The 20,309-nt window shown below is 66.0% G+C and overlaps 1 protein-coding gene across 3 annotated transcripts; it reads left to right on the top strand.

Annotated features, from left to right (window-relative positions):
- The first annotated feature begins 1,015 nt into the window (after positions 1 to 1,015).
- On the top strand, positions 1,016 to 14,855 carry FRMD1 (FERM domain containing 1). 3 transcript variants are annotated; one of them, XM_086316717.1, is made up of 14 exons: positions 1,016 to 1,223; positions 1,585 to 1,686; positions 1,821 to 1,936; positions 6,909 to 6,999; positions 7,462 to 7,541; positions 7,813 to 7,895; positions 8,675 to 8,861; positions 9,317 to 9,472; positions 9,717 to 9,782; positions 9,879 to 9,947; positions 10,540 to 10,714; positions 11,006 to 11,311; positions 12,560 to 12,642; positions 12,906 to 14,855. In XM_086316717.1, the coding sequence occupies exons 3-14, from the start codon at positions 1,868 to 1,870 to the stop codon at positions 13,107 to 13,109; spliced, it is 1,569 nt and encodes a 522-aa protein (XP_086172843.1). In that variant the 5' UTR covers positions 1,016 to 1,223; positions 1,585 to 1,686; positions 1,821 to 1,867; the 3' UTR covers positions 13,110 to 14,855. The 3 variants fall into 3 exon arrangements, with proteins under 3 accessions (XP_086172843.1, XP_086172845.1, XP_086172844.1); XM_086316719.1 differs by lacking the exons at positions 1,016 to 1,223; positions 12,560 to 12,642 and having other exon boundaries at positions 1,583 to 1,686; XM_086316718.1 differs by lacking the exons at positions 1,016 to 1,223; positions 1,585 to 1,686 and having other exon boundaries at positions 1,719 to 1,936.
- The last annotated feature ends 5,454 nt before the right edge of the window (positions 14,856 to 20,309 follow it).

Genomic DNA, 20,309 nt, shown 5'->3' with positions numbered 1-20,309 from the left:
CACACACAGGCACACACGCCTGCTAAAGCGGCTTTCCTGGCAGACGATCGCATTGTATTCTGTGCACCTGTGGAAGGACTTTTTGTGGTTTTCTACCATTTTATAGCGTATTTTAATGGCATGATTGAGGTATGATTTACATGTTAAAAATACATTCAAATGAACAATGGAGTGCCGTGCCCCCGCGTCTGACTGCGGCCCGTCCCCGCCTGCGGCCGCCTCCAGCCAGGCAGCACCGACCTGCTCTCTGCCTCCGCTGTGGCCTCGTGCACGTGTCGCGGACTCGTGTAAATCGTGTTCTCCGGTTGGCGTGATTTTTTGACATCTGTCCACAAACCAGCCCTTTGCTCCTACTTACTGCTGAATGGTTTTCCTGAGTCGTTTTGTGAAACCTGTACTTCATGGGCCTGTGTTTTGGAAGCTTTATTTCTGAAACACTCTTGGCAGGCCCATCTCGTCGTAGAGGACGCGGACCAGGATCCAGAACCCGGGGCAGAGCCCCTGTGCTGTGCTCGTTAGCTGCCCGGTGGGGGCTGCCATCCATTCCCGGCGCCTTCCCTGGAGGAAGCCCCGCTTCTGCGCCCCTGCCTGCACCCCCGCGGGTTCCTGTGCGTGTGTGTCCGGGTGCGTGGCTGCCGCCGCTCGGACACTCGTGGAACGGGGCCGTGCCCGTGTCCGTTCTTCCGCATGGCAGGACCATCTGTGGCTCACAGGGCATCACGGGCGGTGAGTCGGGCACCCAGGCGAACGTGCAGGGTCAGGGGGCAGCGTCTGCTTTCCGGCTCTCCAGCCATCTGAGACATCCTCAAGTTGCAGGTTAAAGGGACACACATCTTGGAGGAGAGCAGGGCTGCATTGACCCTGGAGACAAAAGGCAGGGCAGCAGGCTGTTCAGATTCCCTTGACCCCCACAGTGGGCGGGGGCAGGGTGGGCAGGGAGGGGCAGACAGAGCCCAGGCCTTTGCATCTCCCCGCCCACGGCCCATGCCTTCCAAGCCCTGGGGGGCGGGACGTAAGGACAGAGGGAACCAAGTTCCCCGGAACGGCCAGCCACCCTCCGGGGCCTCCTGTCTGTGGCCTGGAAGCCTCTCCCAGCCCCACTCAGAGGGGCAGCTCAGGGCCCCCAGGCTCACCCGGGGTCAGACACTCGGCTTGCTGGCCGGCGGCGGGGGCAGAACCCACCTGTGGGCCCGCCCGTTCCCTGCGCTCCCAGCAGCTGAGAGGTCAGGAGCTCCACTCTTCAGGGTCTCCGGCCGGCACGGGACAGTGATCCCGGCCTGAAGGCCAGGGCGGTCTTCGGGGAGACCTTGTCTGGGGACTGGCCTGGCTACCTCTGGGTTCACCTCCCTCCAGGTGTGAGGGCAGGCGGGGAACCATGGAGACCTGGGGCACCTGCCCCGGGGATGCCCCTCCAGCTCCTCCAGGCTTCCCCGCAGTGGCCCTGGGTCTGCGGTCCACGTCGGGGGCCTTGCGGCCACGATGGGGCCATGCCCAGTCCTCGACCTGGAGGAGGAGGTGGTCCGCCGGGGAGAGGGGTCAGCGGGAGCAGGGTGGAGCTAGCCTCTGTGTTTATTTGCATTCCAGGCATCGCAGCTACTTAGGAGCCTGGACCTTGGCCTGGCCCCATTGCTGGTGTTTTCCCAGCCAGAAGCTCACAGGGCGCTCGTCCCCGGAAGCTGGCAGCTGGTGAGTCTGGGTGCGGCGCCCTGCCTGCAGCCAGACGGCAGAAGAGGGCCCTGTGCGTGGGGACACGCAGCCCCATCCCTCTGGGGGCACGCCGGCTGCCACCGCTTCCTGGCCCTGACGAGTCCTCCCCACAGAAACAGACGGAGGACGCTGGTCCCGAGAACTGTGTGCACCCAGAGGGATGACAGCAGAGCTCCGGGACGTCTTGGTGCTGCTGCCCACGCGGGAGCAGCTGCGGCTGGCTGTGGGGGTGAGCGTGGAGGGGAGCAGGGCCTGGGGACGGGGGGCCGTGAGGGTGAGCGTGGAGGGGAGCACAGCCTGGGGTCAGCAGGGGCCGGGGGTGAGCGTGGAGGGGAGCAGGGCCTGGGGATGGGGGGCCATGGGGGTGAGCATGGAGGGGAGCAGGGCCTGAGGTCAGCAGGGGCCAGGGGTGAGCGTGGAGGGGAGCAGGGCAGGGCTCTACCTGGGGACAGCATGGGTTTGACCTACACCACTGGCCGCCCCACACCCCGGAGAAATGGACTCTGGCTCGAGCCACCTTCATGGGGCATGTGTCCCTCTCGCTCTGCAGCCCCTGGCTGTGGCTGAGGTGGAACACAGCCTGGAGCCCGTGTCAGGCTGTGTCCTGGGGCTGAGAGCTGCCCTCTCCCCCTGCGGTGCCCGCGTCCTGCCGTCTCCCCCTGCAGTGCCCCGCGTCCTGCCCTCTCCCCCTGCGGTGCCCGCATCCTGCCCTCTCCCCCTGCGGTGCCCAGCGTCCTGCCGTCTCCCCCTGCGGTGCCCGTGTCCTGCCCTCTCCCCCTGCGGTGCCCAGCGTCCTGCCGTCTCCTCCTGCGGTGCCCTGCGTCCTGCCGTCTCCCCCTGCGGTGCCCGTGTCCTGCCCTCTCCCCCTGCGGTGCTCCGCATCCTGCCCTCTCCCCCTGCGGTGCCCGCATCCTGCCATCTCCTCCTGCGGTGCCCCGCGTCCTGCCCTCTCCCCCTGCGGTGCCCGCATCCTGCCCTCTCCCCCTGCGGTGCCCGTGTCCTGCCCTCTCCCCCTGCGGTGCCCGCGTCCTGCTGTCTGCCTCTGTGGTGCCCAGCGTCCTGCCTGGTGCCCCTGCAGTGCCCAGTGTCCAGCGTCCAGTGGGCTCATTTTGTTCCGAGGGTCCCATCCCTTCTGAAGCCTCATCCTGGGACCTGGAGGGGTTGGGGTGGACTGCAGGCAGCTGGGTCACAGGTCTGGAATAAGCACAACAGCTGGTCAGGGGACCAGGCTGAGACCTGGGCGATGAGAGTCAGGCCCCTCCCGCCCTGTCTGTGAGTGACCGTGAGGTCCTGCCTGGGGGAGGAGACCGCGGTCAGTCCTCCCAAGAAGGGGGGAAGTCGCGTTTACACAGCAGGTGTCCTCCCCAGACCCCAGAGCCTCCTGACTCTCAGAACAGGTGCCGTCACAGGGCCCGGGTCCTTCCTCCCTCCAGCCTTCACTGTCCACTCCCGGCGTCCCTAGTGGCCAGGCTTCCCCCGAAGTCTCATCCCGAGTCTTCAGGGAGGGGCTCTCACACGAAGCCCCCCCAGCCCCCCCTCCGCATAGTCTCGCCCTCCTCAGCGATGCCCACCGTGCGGGCCTCCTGTGGACACGAGGCTCGGACCCTGGAGCCCCCGCCTTCCCTGCGAAGGGCAGCCCCTGCATGCTGGGCCGGGGGCGTGGGGCAGGGCTCCATCGGACGGTGTCCTGGGGCTCTCATGGCTCAGGCCGTCCTCTCAGGAGCCGTGTGCGCTGCCACTTATGAACGCTCAGCAGGCACGGGGGCACAGCGGGCGCGGGCCCCGGGCGGAGGCTCTGAGGCAGCGAGCAGCCCGTGGGCTCCCAGCAGACGGCCCCGCCGTCTCAGGCCGAGAAGCCGCTGTCTGTCCCCGTGGCAGGGGTGATGTGCGCTGACGCTGGGTCACGAGTCGTCTGTGAGGACCGGCACAGCCCTGGGGACCAAGCTCACCTCCCCACCGCCTGCCCCAGGGACCCTCCGCAGGCGGCCTCGGAGCCCTGCGGGCGGCCAGCACCGGGCATGCAGGCGGGACCCTGCTCGCTCCGCTGTCCCTGGAAGGGGCTCCTGGAACACAGGAGGGACCGGAGCCCGCCCCCAGCGCCCTGACAGGACGCTCCGGGCAGCGGCTGGCGTGCGGGGCGCGTGGGGCCTGGTCTGAGCACACTGGTCTGAGCTGGGGCACGCTGGGCAGGTGGCCGTGGCAGACTCAGAGCCGCCCCGGGGCCTCCGGCGCTTGGCGGCTAGGGGGTCAGTGACGGGCAGGCGGTTCCAGCCGGGACCTTGTCGTGGCTGCCATCGGGACGGGGTCTCCCACTCGCCCTGGATGCTGCCTTCAGGTTCTTCTGCGCCCCGTGTGGCCCTCGGGGCGGCCGCTCTCCCGGGGGTCTGAGCTGCAGGCCCCTCTGACCCGTCCTCTCTTCACCGTCCGGCCCAGGGCAGCCCCTTCCGCACTGACCTGAGCCCTGCTGTGTCGGGCTCTGCCCGCTTCCTTCGCCCTCCCGACACGCAGCCCAGGGGCCCTCCCCAGCACTGGTGTGACTTCCCAGGTGGGGAAACTGAGGCCCAGGGTTGGGGGGAACTGGGAGCCCAGCTGGGAGCCCAGCCCTGTCCCGGAGCCTGTGTGCGAGCTGGCTGGTGCAGGCCTGGCTGCCCCTGCCCACAGGGCAGGGCGGGAAGCGGGGCGGGGCCCCGCTGCGGTGGGCTGCTGGGGAGGGAAGGGGCAGCCCTCACCTGGCCAATGAAGGGATTGATTCTGATGGCCATCCCTGACCGTGAGGAGGAAGCTCCTGCTTCTGTACCTCCTTCCTGGGAACGCGGGGTGGAGGGGGCATGGGGGACGGGGGTGCAGGAAGCTGCCGTCCACAGGGACGCGTCTGTCTCGTGAGCTCAGCTGGCACGGGTGTTCGGGCCCCATCCATGGACTCTGTCTCTCTTTCCTCGCTGCTCCCCTCGCCGGCCCGGCCTGTCTTAGTCAACTTTAGAGGCACAGAGACGTGTCTGGGGAGCTGGCTGCTCCCTGAAGGCTAGTCCTCAGGGAAGGGTTTTTGGTGTTGGTGGTGTTCAGTCGCTCAGTCGTGTCCGACTCTTTGCGACCCCATGAATCGCAGCACGCCAGGCCTCCCTGTCCATCACCAACTCCCGGAGTTCACTGAGACTCACGTCCATCGAGTCCGTGATGCCATCCAGCCATCTCATCCTCCGTCGTCCCCTTCTCCTCCTGCCCCCAATCCCTGCCAGCATCAGAGTCTTTTCCAATGAGTCAACTCTTCACATGAGGTGGCCAAAGTACTGGAGTTTCAGCTTTAGCATCAGTCCTTCCAATGAACACCCAGGACTGATCTTTAGGATGGACTGGTTAGATATCCTTGCAGGCCAAGAGACTCTCAAGAGTCTTCTCCAACACCACAGTTCAAAAGCATCAGTTCTTCAGCGCTCAGCTTTCTTCACAGTCCAACTCTTACATCCATACGTGACCACTGGAAAAACCATAGCCTTGACTAGACGGACCTTTGTTGGCAAAGTAACGTCTCTGCTTTTGAATATGCTATCTAGGTTGGTTGTAACTTTCCTTCCAAGGAGTAAGGGTTCACTGTGTCCTTAGAGCTGCTGCAGACCGTGGGGAGGAGGCAGCAGGAGGACCTGGGGGAGGAGGGGAGGGAGGTGCTAGGTGTGGCCCCGCCCATGTGAGCCTGGCTCCACAGGGACCCTCGGGGGCAGGTTCCCTGGAGGACGCATGTCTAGAAGGAAGGTGAGCCCGACAATGCAGACACGGAGCTCGGCTGTGGCGAGCCCCACAGGCTCCCCGCCCGGGCCTGCAACCTGGGGCCAGCTTAGTTCCAGGCACGTGCACGCCGGGCTGAGCGCACGGGCGGACCCCGTGTTTACCTGCACTGCGGCTTCACACCGAGCGTCAGGAGACAATGGCTGGGAAGACCCAGATGGTGAATCACCATCCTGGCAGGCCGAGGGACCGACCCTCAACAAGTCAGATGGACAGTGGCAAGGCCAGGCCCCCAGGAACTGACCACTAAGAGGCGGGACGCCCCTCTGAAGACGGTGTGGGTGCCCCGATGACAGAGCTTCCCGACGTCCCAGGAGCCACGGCCTCCCCAGGAAGCCTGCAGCAGCATCCTCGGACACCCCGGGCCAGGCCCCACGCTCAGCACGCAGGGCCACTGCACTCCAGCCCCACGGCCGCCCTAGGGTGAACGGGTCCCTGACCTGCGGCCTCCACAGCCAGCCTCCCACGCACAGACTCAGCGCCACAAGGTAGCTTCCATCCGTCGGGCCCAACCACCAGCCCGGGAAACGCAGACGGAGGCCCAGAGGCACCCAGGAGACATGTTGGCCACGGGGACAGCACCTGGGTGCCCCGAAGTCGAGGCCTTGAGCTCTGTCCAACCAACAAAGCAGGAAAACGCTGACATTCGTGAGACCACTGGAAATTTAAACCTGTGGGATGTTTGGTATAATGGGCTTTTTAGGCGGACTAAAGTGTTTTTGGACTGAAGGATTTTTGGACAACGGAAAGCAGAGCGAGCGAGCGCACGCCCTCCTCTGGGCACACGCGGGTGAAGGGCCACTTGGGTTCTGACGGTGCAGGGTGGACACATACCCAGGACGGGCCGCGCGGAGCTGGGAGGGGTGGGGAGGTGGCAGGGCTGGGGGCTCAGCCTGGGCCTGGAGGCCAGCAGGAGGTGCCTGTGGCGGGAGTGCGGCGGGGGGAGCCACAGACCACCCCCCCACACCAGAGGCTCCTTTCAGGGGTGCCCAGGAGTGGCCTAGCGACGTTGGCTTAGGGTGGGGAGGCGTGGGGGCACCCAGCCTCCATCCCTGGAGGAGACGGGCTCTCTCTGGGGTCGGGAGGTGTCGGGGGCACCCAGCCTCTGTCCCTGGAGGAGACGGGCTCTCTCTGGGGTCAGGAGGCATGGGGGCACCCAGCCTCTGTCCCTGGAGGGGGCAGGCTCTCTCTGGGGTTGGGCACCCCCTCCATCTTTCACAGGAGGCCCACTGCATGCAGGGACACCTGGTTGTCAGCCCGGGAGCCTCCGGGGACCCTGAGCGCTGACCCCGCTGGGTGGGAAGCCCCTGAGCCAGGCCCCTGCGCACCAGCTCTGCTCGGTGGTGGAGCCCCTCCTTGCACCCCCGCCCTCCCAGGGCTGCCCTGCTCTGCGCCCTGAGGGCCTCCTGCCCCTCCCACAGGTGCAGGCCACCGGGCATGAGCTCCTTCAGCAGGTGTGCGACCAGACCGGCATCAGGGAAGCCCACTTCTTCGGCCTCAGCGTGGTCAGAAGTAAGCAAGCACCGCCCAGCGACCCCGGGACCCCGGCCCGTTCCCAGGGCAGGGGTGGCGGGCGCTCGGGGCAGACGATCCCCGGCCTCTGCCTGGTGCCCGCCGTGCCGTGCTCCAGGGGCATGGGGGGATTCCTCCTCACTGCATCAGAGCACACACGTGCTCACACAGGCAGTCACACGCACACTTGCACACATAGTCACACACATACTCAAGTATCCACATGCACACACGATCACACTCATGCACACCATCTCACGCTTACATGCTTCTACATTCATACCCATGCACCACTCACACACTTGCATTATACTTATATGCACATACTCGCATGCACACACTCACACGTGTTTACACATTCTTACACTGGTGCACACAGGCACACTCATGGTGGCACTCATGTGCACGCACACACTCACACAGTCCCAGCACGGTCTGCCCAGGCCCCGCCTCTCTTCGTAGACAACGAGCATGTCTTCATGGATCTGGAGCAGAAGCTCAGCAAATACTTCTCCAAGGACTGGAAAAGAGAGACACGTGGAGTAAGTCAGCTCCGGGGCTGCTGGCCCTCGAGTGGCCCGTCCCCTGGGTCGTGGCATGGAGTTAGCCCTGAGGGTGCAGGCGAGTGCCCCGACTGTTCTGGACACTTGCTTTCCCTTCTACCAACGTGACATAAAGCCACGAGCAGCCCGCAGGACGCACGTGGGCTCGGGCTGGTCTGCGGGGGTGGGGGTGGTGGCTCCGTCCGGCGCTCCAGCCGGCGGTCAGCCCCCACCCCAAGGCCTCACTGCGGCCTGCGCTCCACGCTTCCAGCCCCAGGGCCGCGGCAGGCCGGGCGCCCCCTTCGTGGCCTTCCTCGGGGTGCAGTACTACGTGGAAAACGGAAGGCTTATCAGGTAGAAGCTCGCTGTTCTCATGCCGTCCTGGAAGGTGATGAGGTGTCAGGCCGCGGCCGCTGAGGCTGGAGGGGAGGGTGGGGGGCAGCCGGCGTTTCCAATCAGATGCGTGTGAGGACCAGGGTACAAACGAGCGCATTTCAAGCGCACATGTCTTTATGCCCTGGGCTTAGGCTTTTCCCCAGGGGGTGGGGCAGGGTCGGAGGGTTCCTGCACAAGTAGGGGGCTGCTCTCCTGCCGGTGCCCCCCCGGGTGGGCACACTGCAGGCTCCTCCTGAGCTCCTGGGCTGGGTTCCTGAGAGAACCCCCTGGAGCCTGTGTGGGGTAACAGGGGCCCTGGAACCTGGGCCTAGGCCTGGGGGTGAGCAGGGCCTGGGTCCAGGAACCACCCCCCAGCGTGTGAGCTGGGCCCCCACGAGCCTGCCCAGGTGTGCGAGGTTCTGGAAGAGAGGGTGCGATCAGGCAGGTGGGGGGAGGGAGGGCGGCCCTGTGCCATGGGGCCAGTCACGCCAGTGGTGTTAGAAGTGGACTTGGCCCTGGGTGCCCTGCCCCCTGCGGTGCGGGGAGTGAGCAGAGAAAAGGGGCCCACCCTGGGGCGTGGGCGGCTGCAAACCCATCTGCAGGCCGGTCCCTGGGCCCTGCTCACCCGGAGTCTCAGGAGCCGCACGTCCACCTGTGCCTGCCCCGCCGCCAGGCCCCGAGGGCCCGGGGTGACCGGTCGGGGTCCAGGAGGCCGAGGGACGCAGGGGTGGCCCCTGAGCCCGCCCGCCCGCCCGCAGGGACCGCGCGGCCCGGCACCTGTACTACCTCCAGCTGAAGGAGCGCGTGCTGCGCTCGCAGTGCGCCCACCGCGAGGAGGCCTACTTCCTGCTGGCCGCCTACGGGCTGCAGGCCGACCTGGGCAACCACCGCCGGTTAGCGCACGCCGGCCGCTACTTCCAGCCGCAGGCCTACTTCCCGCAGTGGGTGAGGGTCTCTCTCCCTCCCGGGGGCGGGGGTCCACGGGAGGGGGGGAGTGGGGGTGAAGGGCAGGGGAGCGGGTGGGGGTCGGGTCCGGGGAAAGTTCACGGAGGCGGGAGAGTCCACTGGGGGCGGGGGAGGTTGGGGGTCCACAGCGGGGCGGAGCCCATGGGGGGCGGGGTCCACCGGGGGCAGGGAGTCCACAGGGGTGGGGGGGCAGCGTCCACGGAGGCGGGGGTGGGAGGATCACGGGGGCGAGGGGCGAGGGGGGAGTCCACCGCGGGGGGGGCTGGGGGTGGAGTCCACGTAGGTGAGGGTATCCACTGGGGGCGGGGTATCCACGGGGGGCGGGGTGGGGCGGGGAGCGGGAGGAGTCCAGGGGGGCAGAGTCCACCGGGGGCCAAGGCGGTTCATCGGAGAGGGGCGGGCGCAGGCTGGACCAGGCTGCGGTCTCCCCACAGCTCATCGCCAAGAGGGGCAGCGCCTATGTCCTCAGACACGCACCCGCCCTGCACCGCGAGCAGCGCGGCCTGAGCCCCCGGGAGGCCGAGCTGCGCTTCATCCGGGAGGCTTGCCGGCTGGAGGACGTCCCCGTGCACTTCTTCAGGCTCTACAAGGTCCCTGCCGGATGGGGGGGCACGCCTCCCCAGGGCCAGGACAGGCCGAGCCACCGGGGCCCACCAGGACGGGGGAGGGGGGGCAGTGTCCCCACAGCCATCCCAGGACCATGACCCAAGGCCAGAGGGGAAGCGGGAGGAGGCCTGGGGACCCCAACTCAGCCCGCAGACTCCCCGATCCACCAGTGAGGATCTGTGGGGAGGTCCGCGGGCCTCGACCTCACTGACATCTGTGTACCTTTAGGATAAGAAGGAGGACCGACCCACCGTCGTCCTGGGCCTGACGCTCAGAGGGCTGCAGGTCTTCCAGGTGACTGCAGGGGCCCCTCCCCCGGCCCCACCCCAAGCGCTGGCCTTGCCCCTCCCCCGGCTGACTGTGGACGCGGCCGACTCTGCTGTCTTGCAGGAGGTGAACCGCACCCCACAACTGCTCTACGACTTCCCCTGGCCCCACGTTGAGAAGCTGGCCTTTCTGGTGCGTGTCCAAGGGTTAAGGTTAGGGGGTGGGCCTCTGCCCCCAGGGGAGCCTGGCAGACGCTTGTCCTAAAGGGCATTGACCGGGCACGTCATCACCCACGAGTGCAGGCCCAGCCTGAGGTCTGCGTTGGGGGCGGGGGGTGGTCAGGCCTTGTAGACAGCACCCGCCCTGGAAGCGCCCTCCTGAGGGGCCAGCTGCCCGGTTCTTGTCACCAGGAGAACTTCTGCCTCCTGGGTGGGGACAATAAAGGAGTCAGCAAGGGGCCATGGAAACCCTGTACCACGGGTTCCACTTCTAGACCTCACTGCTGGGCCTGCACCCGGCGGGGGCGTAGGGTGGGCACTGGGGGCCGGCGGGCCATCGGCTCCTTCTCAGGCCTCAGGCGCCCCACATGCCGTGGGCCCAGGGGTCCAGACTCCCCCAGCCCAGAGCAAATGGCCTCACGCTACAGTTGCTCTCAGCCCCCCACCCTGCTCCAGGCGAAAACGGAGCGAGACAGAGACTGGGAGGGAGCCTCCCAGCACCAGGCCTGGCGATGCCGCCGCCTGGTTTCCTCGTGAAGTCACAGCCCGGACTCCTGTCTGCTCAGGGCAAGAGGTTCGAGCTCTGGCCACACGGGCAGCCCGCGGCCCGGAGGCTTGTGTACCACACGGGCTGCGCCTGGCGCTCCCGCCACCTGCTGCGCCTGCTCCGTACCAGCCACCAGCTGCACCTGGGCCTGCAGCAGGCGCGCCAGCAGCTGCAGCTGCTCGAGGAGGCGGAAGGTGGGTGCCATCCCCGCCCCGCCTGCAGGCCCTGCGCGCGAGCATGCGCGGTGCGCCTGTGCGTGCGCTCAGGCTGAGACGCGAGAGCCCTGGGGCAGAGACGACGAGGCCGGGTGACAGCTTCCGCCTGGGTTGCGGGCGATGACGGCGGACACGGGGGCCCTGCTCTCGGGTGGCACTTCCCTCCCCCCCACCACACCTCCGGGAGGCCTTGGCTCGCAGGGCCTGGCGGCGGGCTGGACCCCAGGGCTTCCCGCGCTGTTCTCACGGCCGCTGCCCCTCCCCGCACAGAGAAGCCGTGCTACCGGGAGTCCTACGTCAGCGACGCGCGGGACGGCAACCAGGACCCGGAGCCGGCCGGCAGCGGGGACCACGCAGGGCCAGACCAACGTCCCCCGAGTCTCTGCTCGCTCCTCTCGGCCGGCAGCTGCTGCAGCTCCCACGCACCGGCCTTCGAGGTCCACCCCCAGCGGGCGGGGCCCAAGGAGCCCGGGGAGATGTCGGTGGACGAGCCCGAGGCGGTCGCGGCGCTCCCCACAGAGGAGCCCCCCTGCAGCCCAAGCACCAGCCGGAGCAGCCCTGGCTGCGGCGGCAGAGGTGGGCGCGCGGGGTCCCCCCGGGGCCAGGGGAAGCGGAGCCTGCCACCTGGCTAGACCCGGGCTGAACCACCGCTGTGGGCACCACTGGAGGCCAGGGTGTGCGTGACCCTGGTTCCTGGGCACTCGGTCACATGGGAGTCCCTGCACCAGGGGGCGGACGGGGAGGGGCAGGGAGGACTGGGGCTCCCTGCAACCATGGCAGGTGGCGGCCCCTGCCCCCCTGCAGCCGGTCCCTTGTAGGGAGCCGGGCCCGGCCATCACCCCTTGTTAAAGACCCCACCGCGGGAAGGCGTTCCACCAGCTTTCTCTCTTGCTGCCCCCAGGGTTAGCAGAAGTCACGTGAGGGGAGGCCACTGATCATACTCCGCCACTTGTGGGAGTCCCGGGACCAACAGCCCACCCAGCTTAGCATGGTCCTGGTCCTCAGAGATGCTTCCCCAGTAGGTCTGGGAGTGGGGGGCCCTGAAGGGGTCACCCCAGGAAGGTTACACAGACTCTGCCAGTCCCTGGGTGTCTGTAGCACCTTGGAGAGTGGACGTGATGAGTGCAAGGGCCCCGCCACCCGGGTCCACCTAGAGTCACCCAAGGTTAGGCAGGGCACCCAGCACCACCCAAGGCCACCCAGAGTCACTCAGGTCCCTAGGGTCACCCAGCATCATTCAGGATCACCCAGTGATCACTCAGTGTCACACCCAGGGTCACACAGTGGGTTTGCGTCAAGCCGCCCTGTCCACTTCACCTTCTGAGGGTCTGGTCCTCCGGTAAAGGACAGACTGGCCCCATCCCTGAGGTGTTGTCCGAGCGTGTGGTCTGTGACCCAGCGTGAGCAGTAATGTTAGTAATAGTAACGTGGCATCTTCCTGGATGTCAGAGCTTGGACAACCTCAGCAGCCAGTGTGGAAGGATGGGCAGCGGGAACTGGCAGGCGGGCATGGGGGTGGGGGGGGCTCCTGGGGAACCATCTGAGGGGAGGAGCCCAGGTCGCCCACAGAAACCATCGTTTCCTAAAGGTGCTCTGACCCCTCGCATGGGGAACACGTGTGATAGTCTTTGGGGTTGCAGGTGACCTGCAGGAGGGGTCCGAGGTCACAGACTGCCGCTCTGCAACCCCAGGCCTGGGGGTGGGCGGTGTGTGAGCCACAGACGTGCCCAGTCTGGTCTCCGAGGTGGGTCCTGGGGGAGGCCCCCCTCTGCCGGGAGCAGGGGGGTGTCCCCAGGCCCTGTTCACACCCCCTTGCCCCCGCAGCCTCCCCGCAGCAGCCGCTGGCCGTGGTGCAGGTCACGCTGGTCAGCATGAGGGCCCCGAGCGCAGAGGCCACCCTGCACCAGGTCGGTCCCGCCGTGGGCCAGGCAGCTGGCTCTCTCCCTGCTCTCCAGTCAGGCCAGGGGCCCCCCAGAGGGCCTACGGGAGACTTGGTGGGCAGTGGAGGGCGGGTGAGGCTTTGGGGGCGAGGCAGGTGGGGGACTGAGAGCTTGGCCTGGAGTATGGGGGTCTTCCTGGGTGTACGTGTGAGTTAAGGGGGCGGGGAAGTGGAAGGGATCCGGGCCGCGACAGGGCAGCTACGGGACAGCCTCGTGGTCTCTGCCTGCAGGTCCTGGAGGCCAAGGCGGCAGCTGGACACGCAGACCAGCACAGCCGAAGCCTGGGCCACACGCGCCCTGAGCCCGCCCCGCGCCCAGCACCCCGCAGCCGTGCCCTCGGCCGAGCGCTGGACTCCGGGCCGAGGGGGTCCGTGAACTCCCTGTCCCCCAGCCGGCTCCAGAAGGACCAGCTCCCGGAGGAGTTTGTGGTGTAGACGCCTCCAGGGGCTGCTTCACCACCGCGGGGCTCAGTCCACGCCACCCGCTCTACCTGCCTGGGGCTCTGTCCCTGCAGCGCGGCTCTATCCACTCAGGGCTCCACCCACCCCCCGGCTCAGTCCCTCTGTCCATCCGAGCCGCCACCCCGAGGCCCCCACCTCCCTGGCCACACTGAATGCGGCCTCTGGCGCTGCCCCCTTCTCCTGCAGAGGTGTGGGCCACCTCTGACTGCCAGGCCTGGAGGTGCCCAGCAGGCCTCACCTGCCCTGCTGTGGGGACCATGGCCAGTCTGAGCTCCTTCCATCCGCCTCCAGGAGGCAGAAGCCAAAGCTTGGGGGTCTGGTCCCTGCTCAGTGGGGTGTGTGCTGACTCCAACCTGCAGGGAAGGGGTCTTAGCAAGCTTCCCAGGAGCCTGGAGCTCAGGGTCACTGTCGTGGTCGCTGCACTGGCCACAGGCTCCCCAGCCCACCCTGTCTGCAGCGCCTGCCACTCACAGTCCTGGGCCCGCTGGACAGAGGCCCCTGGGGGAGGTGTGGGCCCAGCTACGTAGGCCCAGACCCCCAGCGGACCCCACCCTGTCTGCCGTGTGTACACAGGAGGCACTGGGCCTGGAACCGCAGGGCTGTGTGGACACTGGTCCGGGAGCTTGTGAATCTGGCGACGGGAAGTGGGAGGGACAGGCTCGACCACGGTCCCCTCTGAAGGCACGGAAGGAATGTTCCAGAAGGGAGCCTTGAGTGTCCTCCTTTCGCGTCACAAGTCAGGCTCTGAAGGAGCCAACCCCCCCCTCACCTCCAGCCCCAGTGTCCGTCCGGCCCCAGGCCATCTAGATGTCAGGCAGCCCCGGCCTCTGGTCAGGTCAGCCCCGGTCACCACCACCCCTGGGCCGTTTGTGGCCACCGCCCCCTCCCCGCATCAGGAGGCCAGGCCGGAGGTTGGGGGAGATGGAGCGAGACCTTCCCCTGAGCTTCACCACCTCTTCGCTTGGCATCACTGGCGGCTGAACGGCTGAGTGGAGTTTCACAGGGATTTCTGGAAAAGCACGCTGAGAGACTTTGATCCTCATTGGAGGCTGCACTGTGGGTGTCTGAGAGGCAGGTGAGGCCCAGCGTCCTGCTTGGGGTTGGGCCCGCCGGGTGAGGGGCGCCGGGAAGGCGGGCTGCAGGTGTGCTGTCTCCCGTCAGAGTCAGGGCGGCCGCCCCCGGGCTGAGATACAGCCCCTGCCATCCCACCCAGAGGGCCCTGCATGTGTGGGCCCTTCTTGAAGCCGTCCACCTGAAGGCCAGTGCAGAGGGGCTGGGCTGGGCCCAGCTGGGGCAGGGACCCGCCTCGTGCTGGCGTTCTGTCTTCCCAGACGTTCTGGTGCACGTCTCACCTGCCTCCTCACCCCAGATGGGCCCCTGCCTCCCTTCCAGAGGCTCTGGGGGGCCGCTCTGGGGGGTGGGACTCCACGGGCAATGCCAGCCTGAGGCAGGTGACAGGCACCTGGGTGCGGGCGGTGTGGCTTAACCCACCACAGGTCCTCCGGCCTTCCCCCTTGCAGCCCTCTGCCCTCTTTGGTTGCACTGACCTGTGTGGTTCCAAGCGCTGTGCTCCAGATGGCACCATCCCCCCAGTTCAGGATGGAACCTGAGCCCAGGGGGCAGAGGGTACAGCCCAGTCTTAACTGGGCCTCTGGGTCCTTTCTGTGAAAGCAATCTTGTTTGTGCACACACCGGGCACAAATAAAGAGCTGAATGCTGGCCCGTGTCTGCACCTGGACGGCCCGTGCTGGGTGGGCAGGGAGGCGCGGCCACACTGGTGCCCAGTTGCCCTGATGAAGGTTCCTGGGCTTCACCCTGTGAGGAACCAACTCTGTGTGGCGGAAGGAGCTTGGCAGGAAGGCCAGCCCTCGCCATTGGAGCTTACATTGACCTATTTCCTTTTTTGAAGAAGTGTGACAAGAAACCCACCCTCACCTGTGGTGTGGGGTTGCTCAAGGAGCTGGCCAGCAGGATGACCTGGGCCAGTCAGGGCAGCCTCTCCCCTAGGCGGGGGTCACCCAGGAGGTCAGCTGCAGCCCAGGGAGGTGGCACACGGGGGCAGCCCTCCCAGTGCGCAGCGTGGTCAGCACCAGGGTCCGCTGTGGTGGGACTGGACCTCCGGGGCTGCCCGTCAGTCCTGGGAACAAGGGGTGCCCACACGCCCGGCTGGGCTCCTGCAAACAGGGCTCCCAAGGACACCCATGCTGTGGCCACACGAGCAGGCGGTGAGGACGGTGAGGCGGGGCACCCGGAGCCCTCAGGTGGGGGCGCAGCCCCGCTTCTCTGCGAATTCCTGAGGTCACACCAGGACGGTCCTCGTGGTAGAACACGAGGCCACATCTGCCCTGATCCGGGGTCCACGATGATCTTTTTTCCTTTAAAGGAGCTTGTGGGAGCGAGAGCCCAGCCGGATGAACTGCTTTGCTGTCGCGCAGAGCTGAGTGTCAGGTTGGGGCCAGGACCCACACACACCCCTAGGCGTGCCCGCGTGTGCACACGAACGCAGGCACACGTGATGAGTGGACACGGAGCAGAGAGGAGGAAAGCCCTCTTTAGAGCTTCCGCCCCAGCACGTGGAGTGGGGCCGCCGGCACAGGGCGCTGCGGCCCTGGGGGCGGGGCTGCCTTGGAGGGGGCGTGTATGGGCAAAGGGGCGGGGCTCGGGGAGGGGGCCTGTTGGGGGCGGTGCTCTCTGCCGAGGGGCGGGGCCCGGAGCGGGACATGCTGGGGGCCGGGCTGCCTTGGAGGGGGCGAGTCTGGGCAAAGGGGCGGGGCTCGGGGGGGGGGGGGGTGGCCTGTTGGGGGCGGTGCTGTCTGCCGAAGGGCGGGTCCCGGGGCGGGACCTGTTGGGGGCGGTGCTGCCTGGGAAGGGGGCGTGTCTGGGCGGAGGGGCGGGGCCTGTTGGGGCCAACGCATCCAGCCTGCCCTTCTGTTACCCTGATCCAACCCAGCCTGGCGGAGGGTGACCAGCGCCAGGGCCGAGGGAGGCCGGCCCAGCACCCTGTGTCCTCGCAGACGGAAGCACCAATGCTGACCCGGAAACCACCAGATCTCCGTTCCTATTTCTGCGCTCCCTCTGGGCCTTGTGGAGACTGGGCAGAAAACTGTGCCCAGTGTCCACTCAGCAGCAGGCCATCTGTGGTGGTTGGGCAAGTACGGGATGTTCAGAGGCCAGGAGGGGCCTCGCTGTGGTCGCCAGCCCCTCCCTCAGCGGCCTCCCTCCGTCTCTGCCTACCAGGGGGCAGCAGAAGGCCAGGGCTGGAGCAGGAGAGGAAGGAGGCCTCTTTAGGACATCAGAAAAACCATCCTTTCATTTTGCCTAAATTAGACCAAAGGCCTTTCAGGCAAAGCAGATACTGGAGAGACCCAGGAAGACAGCTGTGAGTGGTGGACGGGCTGTGGTCTTCACAGAGAGCCATCAGGGCTGCTGGTGGACCGACTCACCGTCACCCGAGGGCTCTGCGGGCCCCAGGGCTGTGGCGGGGGGCTTCCTCACATGCTTCCCTCCACACTTGTCAGGACAGATAGGGAAGCCTCCAGGTTCCTTCTGGACCGTGAAGCATGGACAGATGGCTCAGGAAGTACAGGCCAGACATGACCACAGCTCCCCCAGCCCTGCCAGCTCGCTTTTGATGGAGGCAGAGGTCACACTAGCAGGTCATCCTCACGAGAGACCCTAGGGCTTGCTCAGGGCTCACTCTCGGGCCAGCCACCAGCTGCTGGGGCCTGGCAGCCTGCATGCTGATGATTCCTGCCCATTTCCCCGGGGGAAGCGGCTCCCCAAGGTGCCGCCCCACGGGAGAACTGGGAGGCGTCCCCCAGCTATGCTCAGGGGACTCTGGGCAGCCATCCCCCCACCCAGGGCTCCTGCGGTGTAGACTCCCCAGAGCCGGCAGGCGGGGCAGGGCGGGCTGACCGCCAGGCCGGCAGGGCTGGGCCTTGGGCCCTGCTGGCATGTTCACGGGGTGACACCGTTTGGAAAAATTTGCAGAACCAGGACTTTTCTAACCATTAAGTGATTAGGCTGGCTGTGTCTCCACCTAGCTTGCATTCCATGACCCTCCCTGTGGTCACAGTTTGGTGGGAAATACCCGCAGGGTTCACAGTGACCGCCAGGAGGACCCCCTGGCCGCAGGCTTGGCCAGGGGATCTGGGTCACGTCTCGTGAGGACCTTGACCTCTGGTGCGGGGCTGGAATGGCAGGAAGGCAGGCCCTCCCCTGGGGGGTGAAGGGGGCCGGCCCAAACCTCAGCATCAGGAGACTCGGGAGAAAGCAATGTTTTCCTGGGTCAAGGACTTGTCAAAGACACACCAGAAAGGGCGAGGGTGCGGTCAGACAAAGTGGTGGAATGCTGTGCTTATTTGTGCTATTCGAAGGCTTTTTAGAAGCTTTGACGTTATGACCTGATGCTGTCAAGCTTTTCTCTGTGTCTGCATAGCCCGTTCTCTTCCCGCAGGAGGCCGTCACCCTCCATTTACTAACGTGAGATCAGGGGCAGGCCCAGACCCCCGGGCCCACCAAGATCCCGGCTCTCAGAAGGGATGGGTCCCAGTGCCTTCTGCTCCCTGCTTCCCCCATGGGGCTGGATTCCCGTGAACACAAACCCCACTTTCCCCCAAGAGCAAATGTAGAAACATACCCACCATTCATAGACCTCGGCCACTGGGAACGGCCACGGCGCCTCAGGAAACTCATGGCCGTGGCTGGAGGTGGGGGCTCGGGGAGGTGGGGTGGGGCAGGGTGGGGTAGGGTGCATCACAGGACTTGGGCACCGGGCGGGCAGCTCGGCCTGGCACTGGGGGAGCGTGTCCAGGAGGCAGGTTCCCCAAAGTGATGACAAGGCCCCGAAGCAGGTATCGGCATCCTGAGGGTGGGCGGCTTCTACCTCAGCCGTCCCTGCGCCAGGCCCTCCCGGGACGGCAGGACGGGGGCATCTGGGTCTAAGGGGAGGTTCAGTGGACACGCCTGCTCTGGTGTTCGCTGTGCCCTGTGCCAGTGGAGGCTCACTGGGAGGGTCACTCAGAGCCTGGCCCAGGGCCACGCTGTCCCCTGGGGGCACAGACCGCCTTGGCAGCCCGGCCCCGAGTGTGTTCTGTGGGCGGCTTCTTGGCCCCGCGGGGCCCGGGGTAGCTTGTCCCCGTCTCCGGGCGCCTGCGGCCCCAGCTCCCCCTCCACAGCAGATGCAGGACCGGCAGCAGTCTTGCCTGGGAAGGCTTCCAATCCGCCCTCAACCCCTGGTCCCACTAGTGGGATTCCGAGCCTTGGCCAGCAGGCAAGGAGCCGCGTGAGAACCAGGCTCCCTGGAGTCACTTCCACCTGCTTAGGGCCGAGCCTCGACGCCTTCAGGGCACGTCTCAGAGCCGCGGGCAGGGGTCTCAGGCTGGTACCGCGGCAGGGCTGGGGTCCTAGGATCTGCAGTGCCAGGAAGGCCTGTTCCTCAAGCCCACCGCCTCTCATCCACACCCGCTGCTCACACCCCACCGGACACTCCTGGGCGGCGACCGTGCAGGCGCTGAGCCCGGGGCACCGCCCTGCAGGGTCAGGCAGGATCACGCCCGCCGCTTCAACGCCATTCTTGGCAGGAAGGCCACCGTCACGTGAATCAAGGGAAGCTGACACGAGTGTACTTGTCACCGTACTGAGTTTTCACCGTTGTAGAAAATTCTGTCTCCGTGGCTACACTGCTCACGACGCCTGAGTTGTGAACATGAAACTCCCCCGTGGCGCTCTGCTTTCGTAGCCACATTTGTGCCGATGCCGAAAACAGAAGCACATCACGCAGCCCTTCTGTGTAAACTGTCCCGTCTCACCGATCCACCTCCCGTGGAGCTGACTGTCTATATTAAAAACCGCGAGTGCAGACTGGTCCCTTCAGTTCCAGCCCAGCCCCGCCACTGGGGGCGCCTTCTCCCCAGGGCACCCCGGCTCCCTCTGTCCCGGTGCCCCTGTCTGTCTGCCCGCTGCCCTGAGTGGGCCTGGCCTGCTGGCCGCCAGCTGGGCGAAAGCACAGCCTGGAGCAGCAGCAGGAGGGCTGGGAGGCTGGTCAGTGACCTCGCCCTGGGCCCGGCCTGTCAAGCCTGGCATCCTCAGGCTGGTAGCTTCCATCAGGGTCCCACCAGGCACACCCGCACCCAGACAGGCTCAGACTGAAACGCTTTCCCCGACGCTCAGCGGGGACGGGCTGGAAGCAGGACGCACTGCAGCCATTTGGGCCACCAGGGCCACCATCAGCCGTGATAGCTCCAAGCCTGTTTGGGCCTCACATCCACGCCAGAACCCACCGCAGGCCCAGGGCTGGTGGTGTCTGCGATTCCCCTGGGCAGCCCCCTTCCGCCCCCAGCGCAGGCCTCTCCAGTCCCCGGGGAGCCATGTCCTGGCGGCCGGGACACTCGGGAAGCAGCCCCTGGCCGTCGCCTCCAGCGGCCGCCACCCTCCCGTCATGGGAACCCTGGTGGGGTCCAGCCTGAGACACTGGGGGTCACTGTGGAGAGGAGCCCCCCTGGGCTGGGCCAGTGTGTGCCCCCTTCCCGGAGGTGCTGGCTGTGCCCGGCGCTGACCTGGGTGCAGGGAGCGAGCTCCGCCCGTGGCAAAGGTCATGAGGAAAGAGGCTCGGCATACGCAAAGGTGGGATCAAGCCTCAGGAGTCTCCCTGGGAATTCTCGAGCAATCTATCCCCAAAACCAGAGTCTGCCTACTTTCTGCTTTGTGCTCTCACCTACACCTCTGACTTTACGGGGGGCTGTCCTCCACTACCTCTCTCTGAAAAAAGAGTTAGCTTACAGCTCCAGTTAATAATTCCTGGGTGTGACAGTGTTTAACCTATAAACTCCTTTGGAAATCCTCTAGCCTGCCTGAATAGGTTTTTCCGGCCACACGTGATTGTTCAGAGCCTCCCAACTGTGAGAGGCAGGAGATGTTCTAAACTGTCTAAATACAGATTCCTTTGAGCAGTTAAAAGATTGATTAGAAATTGTATTGGTGAAGGGATTTTCACTTGTTGGGCCAATGTTTGCTGCTAAGTTTCCATATCCCTTACCTGCTGTGTCCCTGGCAGTGTATTGATTAATATAACTGGTGTAAGTAGTAGCTTTAATGTTTGTAACCTGGGACCCTTGAGTTAATTTTTTTTTTGTTATAGCCCACCACACCTTTGCTCTGTAGGAATGCAACTTT

Source organism: Bos grunniens, chromosome 9, assembly GCF_055505025.1.
Source record: "Bos grunniens cultivar Pamir isolate PY7600 chromosome 9, Bosgru_T2T1.0, whole genome shotgun sequence".
In the NCBI taxonomy this organism is placed as follows: Eukaryota; Metazoa; Chordata; class Mammalia; order Artiodactyla; family Bovidae; genus Bos; species Bos grunniens.
The sequence above is the reverse complement of the archived record's forward strand: the minus strand, read 5'-3'. Positions and strand labels throughout refer to the sequence as shown.